Source organism: Typha latifolia, chromosome 8 (assembly GCF_019914945.1).
Source record: "Typha latifolia isolate L0001 chromosome 8, TyphaL0001v2, whole genome shotgun sequence".
Lineage (NCBI taxonomy): Eukaryota > Viridiplantae > Streptophyta > Magnoliopsida > Poales > Typhaceae > Typha > Typha latifolia.
This window is the reverse complement of record NC_133093.1, coordinates 8,429,582-8,449,419: the sequence shown is the minus strand read 5'-3', so window position 1 is coordinate 8,449,419 and position 19,838 is coordinate 8,429,582. Positions and strand designations below refer to the sequence as shown.

At 36.0% G+C, this 19,838-nt stretch overlaps 1 protein-coding gene across 2 annotated transcripts; it reads left to right on the top strand.

The window, feature by feature from the left end:
* The first annotated feature begins 1,130 nt into the window (after positions 1-1,130).
* Positions 1,131-19,019, top strand: LOC140794091 (probable LRR receptor-like serine/threonine-protein kinase At1g56130). 2 transcript variants are annotated; one of them, XM_073145953.1, is made up of 24 exons: positions 1,131-1,315; positions 2,576-2,759; positions 3,213-3,284; positions 3,903-3,974; positions 4,058-4,129; positions 4,833-4,904; positions 5,015-5,086; positions 5,173-5,244; positions 5,685-5,756; positions 5,874-5,945; positions 6,041-6,109; positions 6,257-6,328; positions 6,455-6,520; positions 14,881-14,946; positions 15,404-15,448; positions 15,539-15,603; positions 15,706-16,085; positions 16,622-16,823; positions 16,913-17,080; positions 17,160-17,278; positions 17,464-17,674; positions 17,856-18,087; positions 18,173-18,323; positions 18,446-19,019. In XM_073145953.1, the coding sequence occupies exons 1-24, from the start codon at positions 1,195-1,197 to the stop codon at positions 18,827-18,829; spliced, it is 3,111 nt and encodes a 1,036-aa protein (XP_073002054.1). In that variant the 5' UTR covers positions 1,131-1,194; the 3' UTR covers positions 18,830-19,019. The 2 variants fall into 2 exon arrangements, with proteins under 2 accessions (XP_073002054.1, XP_073002055.1); XM_073145954.1 differs by having other exon boundaries at positions 15,404-15,603.
* The last annotated feature ends 819 nt before the right edge of the window (positions 19,020-19,838 follow it).

Sequence of the window (19,838 nt, the reverse complement as noted above, 5' to 3'; positions counted from 1 at the left end):
AAAAAAAGATTATCTATCTAATAATGAAAGGGCTATATATATATATATATATATTACAAATTGAGCTCTATATTTAACATCAAGCATATTAGATACAGATCGGATAGTGCTCAACCCATATTCGGATCCATATTTTTAGTCTGGATACGGATTCGGATACGAATGTTGGACGGATAGCAAAATTTAAAACCATATCCGTTTAGTTATATCCTAACTAAACGGATATGGATAATTTTCGCATCAGATCTTAAATATATATTAATTGAATTTAAAATAATTATAATATTTTATTTAGATATAATTAACACAAAATTATTAAGAGTTTTACAACAAATAATTTTTTTGTATGTCAAATATATAAAATTAGAGAAATTAATCTCTATAAATAATATATAACGTATTATTAGTAACAATATTAATATTTATTATTTAAATTAGCAAACTAAAAACTGTAAATCATTTAAAAAAATATGTGGGTAAACTGATATCTGAAATCTCTATCAGAATCCGAAAAATATATCCCACCGTATCCGAATCGTATCCGGAATTTTTTTTAAAAATTCTATCCGTATCCGAATCCGTATCCGAATTGGATAGAAATTTGATCAATTTTCACCCCTAATTTGGAGACTTCTTGATAAGTAAATTCAAGCATAGCATATTTTAACTCAAGCTTGAATCTAGCTTGAAATAAATCTTAGGTCATTTATATTTTATAAAATCAAATCAAATATATTCCTAAATTAAATCTTATTATATATATTATTTGGATGGAGAGAATATGAGATAAAAAGAAAAAAAAAAGGAGAAGAGAAGAGAAAATAATTTTTACTATGTTTGGTATGAGGAGAGAAAATAAATATTTACTATTATACCATTCTTCTAATATTTAATAAAACAAATTAGCACAAACTGTTATATTAATAAGATTATTCTTTAGAATAAATAAAAGTAATATAAACGAGTGATAATATCTACAAGCCATAATATCCAGCAAAAACTAATCATTCTTCTTTAGATAAATATATTAATAAATCTCAATAAATTTAAAGTATCTCCTCCTACCCTTGTGAGTTGACCCATGACCATGCGAAGGTCTCTCTTGAGATAAATAACCCACACCAAAACCCCAACACACACACATACACACCAAACTCTGCCACACAAGGGAAGAGGAAGGAGAGAAAAAGCATAATGGTGGTGTTAAGATCCCTACGCACTTCATCACTGCAAGCTTTTGTGCTCTGCCTCATTCTATGCCTCTTCTCCTCTGTGGAGAGAGCTGCAGTTCAAGCTAAGACTGACCCATCTGAAGGTATGCATCTCTATAATCTTGTTAGTTTTTGCTCTTTCTTTGCCAAAACATAGTAAGGAAGCAACGATTTGGATGGAGTTTTTTTCTTCTTCTTATAGTTTTATTTGGGTAGAGATTACTATGAGATAATGGAGCAGGTTATCTGCAGGAATTTCCTGCAACTTGGCAACCTGTCATTTACTGCCAAACAGACTAAAAATCATAATTTTTTTTAATAATCACCGTGCATTCTCGTCCTTATCATGTAGTATGAGAAGGTTGAAATGGGCTCTTAAAGAAATATTAGTTTAGGGAAAAAAAAAAGAAATGTTAACTTTTTACTCGAAAAAGAAAAAGAAAAAGAAAAAGAAACGTTAAGTTAAACTCCCATATTTTATCGTATGATTTTATATTGAGCGGCGGGTGGACTCGTGGAGTCGTACGATAAAACATGGGAGTTCAACTTAACGTTTCTTTGTCTTTTCTTCTTCTTTTTTTTCGAGTAAAAAGTTAACATTTCTTCTTCTTCTTCTTCTTCTCTAAATTAACCTTTCTTAACGGCCCATTCCTAAAGAGTGATTCTGGCTATAGTTACATGAGTTCTTCGTTTTTTTGTTAAAAGAGTTCTTTGCTTTTTAAAAAAATCGTTGCTTTCATATCACATCCATTTGAATTTTTTTTTTTTTTTTACCTTTTGTTAAACATTTGACCTTTTTAGTTCATATGGCATTTGAGGGATCACCTGGTGAAATAATGAGACTATCTCCTTGCATTATTCAATGGGTATGAGTTTGAATTATGAGAACAATATCACATATTTTGTATGTCTTGGCCTCTGCTGCGTACCTTTAAAACCATCAACTAGTTGACTTATAAAACCTTCACCTTATCCCCAGAGAAATATTTCGTACAAGGCCAAATAAGATCCCTCGTAAAGCTCATTTAAAGCAGCAATGAGGGATCTTATTTGACCTTAGGTGAGTCAATTGATTCAATTATACTCAATTTTTCTCTTAGCCTAACAATTTTAAGCTGTGGAGTGGAAAAAATTAGAGAGTGAAATTTAACGTAGCAATGTTTGATAAGCAGAAGACAAGTGTATTTGAAATCAGAAAGTAATCAAATTGATAGCCATTGGAGAAAATAACAGAAGTGACACGAAATAACTGGACAAATTTGCCATCAGAGTAGATGAATTACAAGAGATATTGATATGCTCGATTAGCATGATTGTGTAGGATGATGCTAAGATCAGCTTAAGTGATAATCTATGCACTGCAGTGGTGGCACTGAACACAATGTTGGGAAGATGGGGGAAGAAGGCACAGTCGAATTGGAACATCAGCGGTGACCCATGCAGCGGTGTTGCCATCGACAACACTGAGATCGATAACAACCCGGTGTTCAACCCGGGAATCAAGTGCGACTGCAGCTTTGACAATCAAACTTGCCATATCATCAAGCTGTATGCTTCTCTTTCTTCATCCTTCTTATCTAATGTATATGTATATATATATATATATATATGACGTGACAGAAATATAAAAACAATATTTATACTATTTCATTGCTTATGCTTTGCATGGAGTGGAAAACATTGCTAAGTGATGATATTGAGAGGCATGACAGAAATAAAAAGAGTAAATTTGGGCACCCAATTGCCATTTGCAGGTTGAGGGGTTGTTTTTGGTAGAGTTTGTTCTTTGTATGTAGATAGAAGTGCTTTAACCTACAAGTAGGAGTGGATGCCAACATAGTAGGGGTTGCATTAAGCAGTGTCCCTCTTTTTTTTATTTGCTTTATCTGATTCAAGATTGGTTGAGTATCTGATCGACAAAAGTAGGGTAATGTTCAGTTATTTATTTTTACTAAGTAATTCATAATCAAATGGTTACTCTCTTTGTTTGTGTGTTTGCAGGAAAGTATATGCGTTGGATGTGGTGGGTCCAATTCCGCAGGAGCTCCAACATTTCCCCTACCTTAGTGACCTGTAAGTTCTCTATCTCTCTTTCCTCAATCTAGGATTATGAGAATCCGTAGTCTGTAGTTTTTGTTTCGGTTTTGACCCATAAAGAAGGGGAATTTTAACCCAAAAGGATCGATTTCAGCATATACTGATTGGGAACTAAGGTCAAAACCAGAAATCTTATTGATTGCACTATGAACACTGAGTTCTGTGTCAGTTTTGGATAATTTTCAGCTGAAACTGTTCCTTCTTGGGCAAAACTTCAAACCATGAGTTTCTTCTTTTTGTTTTCTTAGTCTAGAGTCATATATTAGGATTTCTAGAATAGAAAACATTCCTTTCACTAAGCTTATATAATAAACAGAGTGGTAGTGAATGTGTGTATTATTGATTACCAGAACTAATAGAACTCTATGCCAGCAAGGCAGCAACCTTCAGACAAGAAATAGTGCTCTTCCCAGTAGGCCTTAAATGAGATTGGCGCACTCATGAAATGGTTGATGATATGATTAATTTTCAGGAAATTTCTGCCTTTTTCTTGTAAATATACAGATATGAGCACTGAATACAGAATCTCTTTTTTCTAGTTAGCTAGCATGAATGTGTTTGCAGTTGTGATCCTAACATGTTATTTATTTGCAGGAATTTAGATCAAAATTACTTAAGTGGTCCCATACCAGCATTTCTTGGAAACCTAAGTGCCATGCAATATATGTAAGATTTGTTTCAGAGTAGACTGGAGAATAATAGTATGTCTTTGATGTTGCCTTATCCTTTCCTCTTCTTTTGATTTCTAGAGGTATCGGATTTAATCCATTATCAGGTCCCATACCAAAGGAGCTCGGAAAGCTTCAGAATCTCATTAAATTGTAAGTAAGCTCTTCTTACATTCTGAAATCTGAAGTGGCTACTTAATTTTGCAGAGATAGGACTGCTCATCATGATGCATGCTCATTGGTATCTGTACATCAGGAAACTGCATGGTTACATATATTTGTCATTAGATACTGAGAATAGCGGCTCATTTGACTCAATCCCTCTAGATGAGCATTTGCATTTTGATATAGTTTTTACCATTCCAGTATAATACTCATAAGTTATTTTCTCTTTTAAGAGAATAAATGCCACATATCAAGAACATTCAAGTTTGAACCATTTAACAAAGTAAAATGAAGGTAAGGATATTTCTGGAAACCAACTATATAAATTGGTCAAGATCTTCATATTGTCTAGATTTTATATGATTGGAGAGCTTGGAACTTGTAGGATGAAGAATTAATTTCTTTCCAAAGATTTGGCTCAGCATGAAATCTTGAAATTTGTTAGTTTTTGTAAATATAAAACATTGAGGGTTAATTATAAGCAAAATCATTTCCTTTTTATTTTAGAATATATGCATAAACATACGTTCTTGTGCTATCTTTATAGAGAACTTTTTGTAAATATAAAGCATTGAGGGTTAATTATAAGCAAAATCATTTTCTTTTTATTTTAGAATATATGCATAAACATACGTTCTTGTGCTATCTTTATAGAGAACTTTTTGAATTCTTTCCTCTAATTCTTTTTCAGGGGGATCAGTTTATGCAACTTTAGTGGTTCAATCCCTCCAGAGTTTGGGAATTTGACCAAGCTAGAGAAATGGTTAAGTTTCATTTTCCATTATAGCGCTAAATCTGCAGCATTAGTGAACTACATTGTTCTCCTCTCTTCATGTTTAGACAGTCATAATGGACAAATCTTCTTATGTGCAGGTACCTGGATAGTTCTGGCCTTAGTGGTGAGCTACCATCAACACTATCTAAACTTAAAAACATGCAGATAATGTAACATCCATAAAAGGACCTATTATTTACTATATCTATGAGAAGCCAAATATTGATAATGTTATGGGCTGTCACTATGGTTGCAGGATCGCATCGGACAATGATTTTACCGGAAAAATACCAGACTTTATTGGAAGCTGGACAAACATGACCGAGTTGTAAGTTACGTAGCAATAGATTGCATTTGCATATTCAGTAATAACTATATAACTACATGATACTGAACTGCATGAAGCCAATTCTTTATGTATTTGCCACCACAAATCCTTATAAACTCATCTCTTTATCATATTATATTAACTCATCAATCTCTGGGTAAATTGTGTGTTAAAAGAATCAGTTCTCCAAACTTATTAACTCATCAATCTCAGTATTACATTATAGTCAATAGTAGTATAGTGTCTGCATATCATCTAGGAAACAGCACATAGTACACTAATTGAGCAGCAGGGTATCTTTTCTATATTAGTGCATGATTGGGTTCTCTTTAATTGCAACCAATTTAGTTTCTTTGATTCCCAATGCAACTAATAGTCTAATACTGTCTAAAACATATGTTTCGTTCCTTGAAGTAATGATTGTTGAGTTTCTTCGGTAGGAGGTTACAGGGAAATTCTTTCCAAGGCCCCATTCCCTCGAGTCTTTCTAATCTTGTTCAAATGACCGATTTGTAAGTGTCTTATATCTTTTTATATCACATCTTTTATGATGATGTAGAGGTTCTAATTATCTTCAATTGTATCACTGTTAAAGACTGCCTAACCATATTTAATTATTTATTATGCAGGCGGATAGGTGACATAATAAATGGAAGCTCTTCTTTGGCCTTCATAAGTAATATGACTTCTTTGAGCACTCTGTACGGTCCATAGCTCCTAATGTAATTTGTATCTAATGTACTTTTATATGTTTTTAATAAGATTAAGACCCTAATATGTGGTTCTTATCTTACAGGATCTTAAGGAACAGCAAGATATCTGATACTATTCCAGACTTTTCCACATTTATAAATTTGCAGAAATTGTGAGGTTTCTCTATCGTGTAGGACTTATGTTGATGATGTTGACGCTCAATAGCAATCTTATCTGTGAATTTATATAAATTATATGTTGCTCTTTGTTCTTTATGTGGCATTAAAAGTTTAAAATTTTATATATTTTAACTGCCCAGGGATTTGAGTTTTAACAATATAACAGGCCAACTTCCACAGCCTCTCTTCAATTTGAATTCACTAGTCTACTTGTAAGGAAACACTGATCTCTCTCCCTCAGAAAATTAAACTTATCTTACTTCAATTTGATGTTCACTTAATTTTCCCAAGGGATTGAGCATTTTTTGTGTATTTTCCTTTGATATTTATTTGAGCAGATTTCTTGGGAACAATAGCCTATCCGGTAGCTTGCCAGTTCAGAAAAGCACATCACTTGTCAATATGTATGGCTTTCTGGTTCATTTTACTTGAAATAGCTACAAACTTTATTCTTTTTGTGCTGTTTGTAAATCGGTATACATGTCTTATCCTTAAATAGAATCCGACTTTTATCTAGGAATATTGTACACTAGCTTTTATTAGGAGAAGGTGGTAGAAAACTCTAGAGAAGATTATTCTTTTGATACTTAACACAAGATGAAGTAGATCAAAATTTTAAACTTTTTTAGTCACTTACTTCCAATGATGGTTGTGCTGACCGGCACGGGGTGTGCCGACGACGTACCATCACATGGCACGAGGGGTGCCGCACGACACCCCTCCTAGCAGCACTTCACTGAAGATTCTTTGTCATCGTAGTCATTGTTCGTTGCTTGTCATCGCCCATCGTGCCCGAGGTCGCTGATCGCGACGCGGATGCCCTAGCCTTTGCTAGCTCGAGAAGGAAGACAACTCGAGTGGGTTGGGTTGTCGGGTCGATTTCGAATAAAAACTTAAGTTACAGATTATTCGAAATCAACTTGACAACCCAACCCACTTGGATTGTCTTCCTCCTCGAGCCAGCAAAGGTTAGGGCATCCACGTCGTGATTGACGACGACAAGCGGCGGAGATGATAACAATGACAAAGTGCTACTAATCTCCTTCCTCTTTTTCTCTCCCTCTCTTGCGGCACGGCTGGCAAGTGCCACGGCATATGTCGTGCCATGGCATGGCCATCCATGCTTACTTCACTTACTTGCCATTATATAAAATAAGAGCACATATATATAGTGATTTATATGACTCTTAGTTATCCTATATAACTCTTAGTTATACTATGTAACTCTTTAATTTCTAACATCTACAAAATTGAAAATGTTATTATAGTTTAAAGACAGAGAAGACTAAGAGTCACCTCAAAACCAAAGCACCAGTATTAAATTATTCTTGAATTCTCCACTAGCCAATTTCTAATTGACCGATCAAATGGGCTAGCTTAATATTCCAACATTCTCCTGTTAAGCTAGACCATTTCCACACTGGGCTTCTTCTTCAATTTGGTAAAGATATCCATCTTGAGAGTTTTGGTGAATATGTTTGCTAATTGATCTTGAGTCTTGCAATACTTGACCTCGATTTCGCCATTTTTGTGATTGCAATTGCAGATTTATTATCACAAATTAATTTTTTGCATTTTCCTAGTGGATATTTGAGTTTTTTCAAAATCCACTTTAGCCACAATGCTTGACAACTTGCTAATGAAAGGAAATATACTCTGCTTTCGCAGTAGAGAGAGCGACAACATCTTGCTTCTTTGAAAACCATGAGATTGCACCGGAGTCGACATTAAAAATATAGCTGAAAGTGATCTTGCTATTGATGATGCTTCCACCCTAATCACTATCACAATAGCCAACTAAACATAAATTGTTAGTATTTTTGTAAGTAATACCTTCATCCAAGGTACCACTAATATATGTCAAATTTTTTTTCCCAGCCTTCCAATGACATCTTCTTGATGTTTTCATGAATCTACTCAAAAGACTAACATAGTACAAAATATCTGATCTTATACGTATTAAATATATGAGACTACCAATAAGGCTTCTATAAAGAGTAGCATCAACAAGTTTATCATCACCTTGCCTGCTTAATTTCAAACCAACCTCCATAGGTGTGCTTTGAGTCCATTTGGAATCTCTTCAAGAGATCTGTTGCATACTTCTATTGTGAGATGAAAATTTTATCTCCACTTTGTTTAATTTTATGCCAAAAAAAATATAGAAATTCCATACTTGTCATCTCAAATTCATGCATCATGCTTCTCTTGAAAGCTTCTAGATAATTTGGATCATTGTCAATGAAGATCAAATCATCAACATAGATGCATGTAATTAAGAACTCATCATGTGTACCTTCTTTGATGTAAAAAGTATGCTCAAATGGACACCTCTTGAATTCATTTTTCAAGAAGAATTGACCGGTGCGATTGTACCATGCCCCTAGTGCTTGCTTTAAGCAAGATTTTCTTCAAGTTGCAGAATTTATGCTCTTCACTTTTCTTCATATAGCCTGGAGGTTGATATATGGGGTTCTTCTTCAAGAATATCATTTAGGAATGCTGATTTGATATCCATTTGATATACCTTCTATCTAATTTGAGCCGCCAAAGTCAAAACCATGCAAATAATCTCAAGTCAAACAAGAGGGGCAAAGACTTCATCATAGTAAATGCCATTCTTTTGATTGTAGCCTTTTGCAACCAATCAGGACTTGTGCTTCTTAATTTCACCTTTTTCATTCAACTTAGTCTTATCGATCTATTTAACACTTATTGTTTTGTGCCCAATAGAAAGATCTATAAGATCCTAAGTATCATTCTTTGTGATTGAATCAATTTCTTGATCCATAGCATGCCTTCAATTTTATTGGTCTGAAGCCTCCTCAAAATTGATAGAATCTGCATCAATAAAAAGTGCAAAGTTGCTCATATTTTCATATGATATTTCCTTTTTCATAGATTTCTTTAATGCTCCTTGTCTTCCTTCGCGAAGAGTTTGATGATGAAGACAACAAGGAAGATATGGAAGAAGATGACAGGGACGTTGGTGAAGTCCTTTCTTTTTCTCCTCCAAAATCACCGCCTTAATCCCTTGACATTCTTCTTCCAAGAATAGAAGATTTTTTTTCTTTTTTCCATCCCACCCTCAGATTCTCCTTCATTAAATTCTGCTTCTCTACTCATAATAACCTTTTTCTTAAGGAGACTAAAAATGTTTATAGACTCTAGATCTTTCACTATAGCCTATAAGAATACATTTTTAGATTTGTCATCCAATCTCTTCTTCTTTTCATCGAGCATATGCACATAGGTAATGCTTCTAAAAACTCTCAAATGAGGGACACAAGATTTGTGTCCACTCCAAGCCTGTTGAGATGTCATGTCATTCGTACTTTTCGAAGTTGTAGGATTCAAAAGATAGATTGCACATTAAATGGCTTCGGCCCAAAATATATTAGCCATCCCTTTAGCCTTTAGCATACTTCTAGCAAACTCCATATAGTTTAGTTCTTCCTTTCCACCACCCTATTTTATTGTGGTGTGTTCGGATAGTAACTTGATATTTTATGTCATGCCTCTTTGAAAAAGGAGATAAAATCTTGTTAATAATACCCACCTCCTTAGTCGGAATGCAAAATTTTTAAGGTATACACATTTTACTTTTCAACCAAGGTCTTGAATTCTTTTAATTGGTTCAACACATGTCTCTTTTCTTTATGAAAATAAATCTGTCTTTCTGGATATAAGAAAATAACGATTACCTCCAATAGATGTTGTGTGCATAAAGCCATATAGATTGGTATGAATAAGCTCAAGAGGTTTAGATGCCCTCCAAGCTTTTCTACTTGGAAAAGAGTCCCGGTGACCAAGTACACATCTTTCACATACTTGTTCATGTTGATGAATATTTGGCATGCCTTGTACCATATATTTCTTGTACATATAACAAAGAGAGCTAAAACTCAAATGACTATACTGGAGATGGCAAAGTCGTGACTCTCCCTTTACGATGGTGTTGAAGCATGGAAGGGCTTCACTTTGCATTTTCAAGGAAAACATCTTATTTGGTGTCATCTTCACTTTAATTATAAGATTATTGCTCTTGTCTTTGATCTTGCATGTGTCTTCCTTGAAGAGGACATCATGATCTTTAGAGGGAAGCTATTCAACACTGAAAAGATTATGCTTAAGACCTAGAACATAGAAGACATTAGTAATGCACTTAACACCTTTTTTTGTTTTGAACACAAATGTCACTATTTCCTTTGATCGGTAGTTTGTTGTCATTGCGTTGAATAGATTCATCCAAAGTGATGAAAACATCTTTGTTCCCTATCCTGTGGTTGCTACAACTATTATTAATATAATAAATATCATTAATAACATCTTCTTGTACATTACAAATAAGAAAAGGAGCCATTCTTTTTCTTTTGATCATTTTCTTGAGCATAGTTTGTATCTTTATTTTCCTCAGTTATCCTTTTTGCCATGCTTGCCACAATATTAGGCGTCTGCATACTTTTCTCGTTATCTACCTTTACTTCTAGTTGAAGTAAATGGACCCTCTTCTACCATTGCTTTTACCTCTCCCATGCCAAAATGCGGTCCTCCTCTCCCTCTAAAACCTCATCTAAATGAAACTTGAGATTGAAAGTCTTGCTTTAAGGGAGGAGAATCAAGTTCATATATATGATATTCATGAGATTGGAGTGATTCGATAAATTTTCGCTGGAGGAAGTAGATAAATCTTTAAATTCTTCAATAGTAACAACAATATGCTCATTCTTTCTAGTTAAACTTCTAAGAATATTTTCAACTATTCCTTGGTCTGAAATTTTCTCACAAGTAGTCCTCACTTGGTTGATGATAAAGATTACCCGATTGAAGTAGTCTTCAACTATTTTGGAGTCTTTCATGTGAAGAGTATCAAATTCCCCTTCTCTTCTCTTTTGTAAGACACTTTAAGTGTATCCCATGCTTATTTCGCTGTCGACATAGTTGAGGTTCATTCAAAGATTGCTTCGTCTGCCATTTGATAAATGAGAACAATACCTTCTTGTCCTTCTTGCGAGTCTCCTTCAACTCATTGAGTTGATGTGATGCGAGCGTTGTCATGTTTTCTGACTTAATGTAGTCGTTCTTTACAATATCCTAAAGATTTTGAGATTCATAGAGAACCTTCATTTGGATACTCCAGACATGAGAAAGTTGGGATTGCAACAAGCTATTGGAAGTCATTGTACTTCAACGAAAGCTAGCTTGATATGACTTTGTTAGGAGAAGGTGGTAACAAACTCAAGAGAAGAAAATTATTCTCTTGATACTTAACACAAGATTAAGTGGATAAAAATTTAAAACTTTCTTACTTTACTTGCCATTACATAAGATAAGACCACATATATATAGTGGTTTAAATGACTCTTAATTATACTATATGACTCTTAGTTATCTTACATGATTCTTAGTTATACTACATAATACTTTAATTTCAAATATTTGGAGAACCCAAAAGGTTACTATAATTTAAAAATATAGAGAAAACTAAGAGTCACCTCAAAATCTGTAATGGTTAGATAATAGTTGCTTATGAAGGAAATAAATATTCCAGCAGTCAAAAGAGCCAATCTCAAGATTGGGTGTTCGAACAGGCCCTTTAGGCATTTGAATGCAAATTCCCGAGAGCAGAAAATTAAATAGGTTTTTGAATGCTCCCTAGACCGTTCGAATGCATTCACTCGAAAGCCAGAAAATAAATTAGGCGTTCGAATGCCTTCAAGACCGTTCAAATGTCCAACAGCGAGGAACCTCAGTTTAGGTGTTTTAATTAAGTATTTTTGCTTATGTTAGACAATAAAATTCGAGCCTGATCGATTATATTACTAAGTCTAGTCAAGTCAAGGAGCCACCTATAAATAGATATGTGTGCACTTGGATAGTCATTTTGGATTATTAAAGTTAATTTACAAGATTATCTCCTTCCTCCTTGTTCGACTACCTTTAAACCTTGGAACTCTAGCCACCATCTAGGATCTTCATTGGTGCCTTCCTTTTTATCTGGCAGCAGCCCCTTGACTCTAAAAAAGGCCCTCCTTCTTGATCCCTTCTCAATTGATTTTATCGATTTTCCCCATTGTCATCTCCACCACCTTGTCTGCCATTCACCACCATGCTTTTTCGGTCTCTCTTTCCATGATTCACTGTCACGACCCAAAATAGGAATCATGACCGGCCATGCATCTCAATATGCTTGAGATGCATGAAGCCTTACCAATCCTCTCTACGTATAGATGACAAGATAAATAAATAAAATGAGAATGTGCTTTATTAAAATATTATTACTAAATGCAATTAAAATAAAAACAATGTTAATATTTTTGAGTCTCTAAAATAAAATAAAAATAAAATAAATATTCTAATCTAAAGCACAAAATCTAAAAGAGCGGAAGGGTAAATAGGTGAATCCTAAGTGGAGGTGGAATCCGGGTACATCACGCTCAGTCGCCCCGCTGTCTATTACCTGAAATAAATAAACAAATACAAAAAAAACAATAGAACTCGTGAGCCAACAACTATAGCTCAGTGAGTGGAATCCACTCGAACCAAATAAATTTTAAAACATATTAATGCTGAATAAATTAAACTAAAAGCAACAATATCCATCATAATATGCAATAGGCATGCTCTCTACATAGTAACAATGATAACAATAGAGAAATGTCACAACTTGTAATCTTGCACATTTTCAACATATTAACATCTTTTTGATATTTATATTGTCATATGTCTCAATGGGTCTAAACCCTGTGGATCCACATCAACTAGAAGTCACCTCGAGATGACGCTCGGGACTTTTCTTCGTAGCTGATCTGGTTAGGGTCATCAGAGGGTATCACCCTGTGATCAACACACTCTGTCTTTTCCTCTAACCGTTGAGAGAAGTTAGAGTCACCTAGGAAATTTTCTCATTTTTCCTAGGACTGTTCCATAACCCCGCCAGAGTCACCTAAGAAAGTCACCGCAGTGATCTAATTTAGGACTTTCCCCTGGACTTCCAAATAGACTTGAGTCACCACGGAAAAATCGGGTCTATTCTCTAAGTCATATCAATACTAGTCTCATTTTCTTTTTAAAATTCTCAATATTAGCACGAAGTATGGTAATGCACTGAATATAATAATTAAATGCATACAGAAAATAAAGCAATTAAATTTTTACACATGAGGGTGAAATAAATAATTTGCACGCAGAAGATTTACATGGTCTGGCAAAAATACAAAATACAATAAAATAAACACGTGAGTGAACCCACTCACCTGAGTCTAGGCAAGACAACCAAAATCTCAAATCTCTAGCCCACGTACTAAAAATCACCACCTTAAATAATAAATAACAATATCATTTTTTTTAATCAAAATAATTATTAAAAATGTTTATACAATTTAACCTAAGAATAATTAATTTGGGCTAAAATAAGCCCAAATCAATTGGGCTGGGCTGCTGGCCCGACCCAATTCAAAAGAAATCAACTAAATCGGATTGGGCCGAGGCCCAGCCGAATTAACTGAATTGGGCTCGGGCTAACCCGCAGCCCACCAACTTAAGTGGTTCGGTTCGGATTTGTGGATCCGAAATCCAAACCCGAACCGAACCCGACTTAAAAGGAAAAGGTGGTTGGCTCGGGTGAAACCCGAGCCCAGCCAACCCTTTTCTCCCCTCCCCCCCTCCCTCGCGACCGACGCGAGAAGATGGCTGAGGGAGAGGGTGACCGCCGGCGACCTCTCGCCGGCGACCCCTTCACGACCACCTTCAACCTCTCCTCTCCCTCTCACCCTTCCTCTATCGTCCTCACGAGGTGGAGGAAGACTCAGCACCGATGGCCGACGCGAAATCCAACGCCGATCAGAGCCACGAGGGCCTCGTAGAAGACATCTCCGACACCAGGCTTGAAGCACGAAGCCTCCGGTGACGATGCGGTTGCGACTCGAAGCCGCCGGCCGGCCAGATTTGCCGACGAGGCCGAATTCCGCAAATTAGGTATTTCGGATTTACCTATTTAATCTTTAATTAAATTAGAGGGGTGGAAGAGGGCTTACGGGGGAGTCGTGTGGTGGTCTCTGCTGGCTCCGGCGATGCTCTGGCTTGCCGATTCCACGGTGACGACTCCGTCGATGAAGGAGGAAGAAAAGAGGGAGAGAGAGAGAGAGAGAAAAGAGGGCTTAGGGTTCCAGAGAGAGAGGATTAGGGCTAATTATAGATTATGAGAGGATTAAATCTAATCCAATTCGGATTAGATGAAATCCCCCCAAATCAGCTGCGTGTGCTGGAGAGGGAGAGGGGAGGGGCTGCACGTGCAGAGCACGTGCACTTACCTCTATTTTTTTTTTTTTTGTGGTTTTGACATTCACTCTAATAGATTTGTTCTCCATCCCGAATCTATCTCATTCCCAAAAATATTTTACCATTCAACCGTAGAATTTCTAATTCATTAACTTTGGAGATCCGCGGTAACCATAACTATCTCTACGTGAGTTGGAATTCAGTTCCGCCTTCGGATTTGGACTCGTAGTGATCATGGGATTAGGAAGGTGATCATTACAATACCAAAGCACCAATAATAAATTATTCTTGAATTCTACATAAGCCAATTAATCTAATTGACTAGTCAAATGGGCTAGCTTAATATTCAAACAGATTTTATCAAATATCATTTCCATTATTATAATTCATCAATGTTTTTGTTTTATACATATGAATGTTCAAGATCTGCTCTTATTTATTCTTTTTTGCATATTGGCTGAAAATAATATGTATTTCCTTGTAGAGATCTGTCATACAATCAGCTTTCAGGAAGCTTTCCTCTCTGGGTTAGCGAAAATAATTTGCAGCTGTAAGTTGTAGGGCCAAGATCTCCTATTTTATATTTCCTAATTAACTGAATAATATAATGCTGTCTCCAGTGCTGATAGACTCTTTTCTTATATGATGGAGAAGAAGGAAAACAGTACTTCCTACCGTTAATGAGAAGATTAAACTTTAGCTTATGAATCTCCTAGCTCTTCTTCTGGTGCAACCTGACACCAACATTTCTATATTATACCATGCCCTTAATGGAAAAATGGAAATTTTCTCTGCTATTATCCACAAGATGAAAGGGCAGCAATTTAATTAGGTTAGCTTTTTAAGGAATGAAAATAAGTGCACTTAGTTCACCATTCTTGTCTTTCCATCTTGCAAGCACCTTCAATTTCCAAGAAAGTTTTGGTGAAATTGCACCAATTAGGTCTGTTATAAGTTATTTTGAAATGCCTTTTCTTCATAAACTCCATCTTGTATATTCTTCTCAGGAACTTGGTAGCAAACAACTTCCTGATGGATAGCTCCAACAGTAGGTATTTACTACATTTTAACTCTCTACGTAAAATGTCAAATAGTATTCTTCACCTCAGCATTCTCTTTAATTTTACAACGTTGTACGACAGTGGTTTGCCTGCAGGATTGTATTGTCTTCAACGAAATGTACCATGCTACCGCGATTCTCCTATCTGTGAGCCCCTTCCTTTAAATTTTCATCAACTATTTTGATTAATGATGATTTAATTGCAGAAGTAAAATCCAATGTACTCATCTATACATTACTTGCTTACAGATTACTCCTTTGGAATAAATTGTGGTGGAAATAGAGCAATAACAGCATCTGATGGAACTGTATATGAAGTAGACAATGCCACTGTCACATCTGCATCATATTTTGTAACTGACCCAACAAAGTGGGGTGTAAGCAGTGTTGGAAGTTTTGCAAACTCCCCGACTGACAATTATCTTATTAACAGTTCATCCCAGTTCCAGAACACTCTGGATTCAGAATTGTTTCAGACTGCAAGACTCTCACCTTCATCCCTTAGATACTATGGTCTTGGGCTTCAGAATGGAAATTACACCATAAAACTCCAATTTGCTGAGACAGCATTCCCCGATGCTCCTACTTGGAAAAGTTTGGGAAGGAAGGTTTTTGACATCTACATTCAGGTTGTTTATTCACGTATATTAGATATGTACAAGTTTTATGATTTGGAAAGCTAAAGTTAAAACAAAGAGCAGGAGGAAGAAAGACTATACAAATTTAATTGCTAAGCTTGAGATCTCTGAAATCATTAGAAGTAGACAGTAAACAATGAATAAATAACTTATCTTTATGCTTGCTGTACACTTGTACCAATTACGAGTCTTATATGCGTATTATAATTTGCTTCTCCACATAGTATATTTGCAAAATTTGAACTTCTTCTTTTGTAGCTTGATCTGTGATGTCTATTACCCATTAGTAAAATCAAGATGCAGATGCCTCATACAATTACTAACCAACCAGGAAATTCAAATAGGTTATCACTCATTGTTGCATGAATTTTCTCTAAGATTATGCCATTCCAAGTATTTTACATATTAATATTATTATGCATATCATTTCTCCTCCAGGATATAAAATTAGGAACTGTAATTTTTTCAGATTTTGGAATTATTTCAGATTGTTACGGCTCGAAATATATTTTTTTCATTTGCATTAGGGTGATCTGAAAGTGAAAGACTTTGATATAAGAAAGGCGGCTGGCGGTAAATCTTTTGCAGCTGTTGTGAAGAATTTCACAGCTCCAGTAACCAATAACTTCCTCGAAGTTCATCTCTTTTGGGCGGGGAAGGGAACTTGTTGTATCCCTACTCAAGGTTACTATGGTGCAACCGTTTCAGCTATCAGTGTATCTCCATTTGGTATTAGCTTACAGTCTTACACAAATTTATGCACATAGTTCTGAGAAACGGTACGATACATCTTACTAACTATTGTTGCAATTATTCAGGCTTCAAGCCTACTGTCCCTAATAAAGTGCCAAGTACTAGTTCAACAAAGAGCAAAGCAGGCCTAATTGCAGGAGTTGTAGCTGGTGTTGTAGTTTTAGGGTTGCTGACACTGCTAGGATTATTTATATGGAGACAAAAGAAAAGAAGGCTAGAAAAGGATGACAATGGTAGTACATATTTCTGAATAAACATCAGTAGTAATATTATGGACGACTAGACTAAGTGAAGCTCGACTATTCTGTGCAGAACTCTCGGAACTGGTCGGAAGACCTGATATCTTCAGTTATGCTGAACTTAGGGCTGCAACAGAAGGCTTCATTCAATCAAATATTCTTGGACAAGGAGGCTTTGGTACAGTGTTTAAGGTCCGTTACTTTTCCCTTGCTTTTTGTGAATGAATTCCTTTGGCCTTTTTCTATCTTATTGTGATCTTATGTTATTAATCATACAGTTTGGGATCTCACAGATAGAAGTAGATCTTATGACCTTCAAAGAGGTATATGCAAAGTTGAAAACATTTACCTGGACTAATCATGTTTTGTAAATGTAGGGCAAACTTTCTGATGGAAGAACTGTAGCTGTAAAGCAACTATCAGTTGCATCTCCCCATGGAAAGAGTCAATTTGTGGCAGAGATTGCAACTATATCTGCGGTGCAACACCGGAACCTAGTGAAGTTGTATGGTTGTTGCATTGAGGGGAACAAGCGGCTCTTGGTTTATGAGTATCTTGAAAACAAAAGCCTTGATCAATCAATCTTTGGTATCTTCTACTAAAATCACTCATTGTTTTCATTTCCAGCAATATAGTAGCTAGGCAAGCAATGCTCACAGTAATCTCACCAACAGTTAGAGTATAGAATTCACTGGAGAACTAAATTGCACCCTGTATCTGCATAATTGAGTAATGAAGTTCAATGCTTTCTCAACTCTGTGGATCACAGGGAAGAACAACTTGCGCATTGATTGGCCAACACGCTTCGAGATATGCTTGGGAGTTGCAAGGGGTTTAGCTTATCTCCACGAGGACTCCAGTGTGCGGATTGTACATAGAGATGTCAAGGCGAGTAATATCCTACTTGATGCTGATCTTAACCCAAAAATCTCTGACTTTGGGCTAGCTAAGCTTTATGATGACAAGAAGACTCACATTAGCACTAGGATTGCTGGTACAATGTAAGAAGGCATCATTAAGTTATTCTTTAAGATCTCTTAATACAACCATGTCTAGTTTGCAGAAGCTGATATTTGTTTTTCTCAGTGGCTATCTCGCACCAGAGTATGCAATGAGAGGACATCTCACTGAGAAGGCGGATGTGTTCAGTTTCGGTGTTGTGGCTTTGGAAATCATATGTGGACGGTCAAATTCTGATTCAGACCTCAATCAGGATAAGATGTATCTTCTTGATTGGGTAAGATGATCAAATTAACTAGTTCTTCATTTAATTAACTTGACAATATGATTCACACCATACATTATGAAGGTGGTGCAAGAGCACTCTAGCACCATAACTTGTCTGTTCTTTCGTCGCAGGCTTGGCAATTATACGAGAGTGAATGTGCCCTGGAAATGGTGGATCCTAGGCTAACATCATATGATAAGGAGGCGGCCAGCCGTGTTATTGGTGTAGCGCTCCTTTGCACACAGGCATCACCACTGCAAAGACCTTCAATGTCAAGGGTGGTGGCAATGCTGACAGGAGATATGGAGGTCAGCAAGGTTATGACAAGGCCTAGTTACCTAACAGAATGGCAGTTCAAGGAGATTAGTAGCAGCTTTGCAACTGACTTCTCTGGAGCCTCATCACAGCAATCTGGAAATAGCCAAGTGATATCAAGCTCAAGCACAGAACCTACGACCGGAACGCCATCACCTTCTTGGTCACTGATCAAAACAGCCATTGCTGAGGAAAGGTGACTGTCCAAGTTGACAATGATTTAATGTTCTTATAAAAGATTCCATTGCAGTTTACTTAAAACAATATTTGAGACTAAAACTTATTCATAAGCTAGTTCCAAAACATTTAAAATATCAATTAAATATGTATGATTGATTGCATGATGATTTTAATACTCTTTGTTGAAATGAACAACTTCTATTTTGATTTCTTTTGCCTGCTGCTTATTTTGGTGTTTGCTAATGGTAGAATCTCTCCTCCCTGACTGTTTTCGCTATGTAATATGTGAAAAGATAAGGTAGAATCTTATGATCAGGATAGAATATTGAATTAGATCAAGATATTTTAAGTACAATGGTGGAGTTGGAGTGATCTAAAAGGGCTCCAAAATGCCCAGTTATATATGTATGCATTAAGAGGGACGATGCTAGTGGCAATGGGGTGAAGGACAAGCCCAGCGATGCCGAGGGCAATGTGACGACGGAGAAAGAAAGTGAAAAAAATCTCACGACGACGAAAGAAGAAGGAGAAGGAGATAGAAAGCGATAAAGTAGATCATAGAAGAAAGAAGAGGAGGCGCCTCTTCTCTTAGCCCATGGAGCCAGAGGAAGGATGTGGAAGAGTCCACCAACAACTAGGGAGGAGAAATTCTCATTAGGGTTAGGGAAGAAAAATCACCCTAACCCTAGCTAGAGTTCTCTAGTAGGGTCCATGCAGAAGAGAATAGTACAAAGAAAAGTCACTCGCTATAGAAAAAAAATAAAGTTGTCTTGTCAAAAGAATGACACTACCATTTAAAAATAGAGAAATAAATATCAAAATGATCTGACGCCCGAGCCAACGACATCGTTGATGCTATAGTTGGGTTAGTGTCAGTTTGACCTAAAACCTCAAATCAACCTAGAAATGATAGAATTTGTCATGTATTGCAAGAAATCGGTACAGCTGAATAAAATAAGGAACTATTGCCATGGGTCAAAGCTACTTGTACACATGGGGTTTTTGGGGAAAAAAAATTCTATTAGCCAA

What these genes read in the sequence shown, in the direction of transcription:
- LOC140794091 (XM_073145954.1), top strand. Translation starts at nt 1,195, where the DNA reads ATGGTGGTGTTAAGATCCCTACGCACTTCATCACTGCAAGCTTTTGTG. An exon ending in CTTAAAAACATGCAGATAAT is followed by an intron (nt 5,087 to 5,172) that starts GTAACATCCATA and finishes CTATGGTTGCAG; the next exon opens with GATCGCATCGGACAATGATT. An exon ending in CTACCGCGATTCTCCTATCT is followed by an intron (nt 15,604 to 15,705) that starts GTGAGCCCCTTC and finishes ACTTGCTTACAG; the next exon opens with ATTACTCCTTTGGAATAAAT.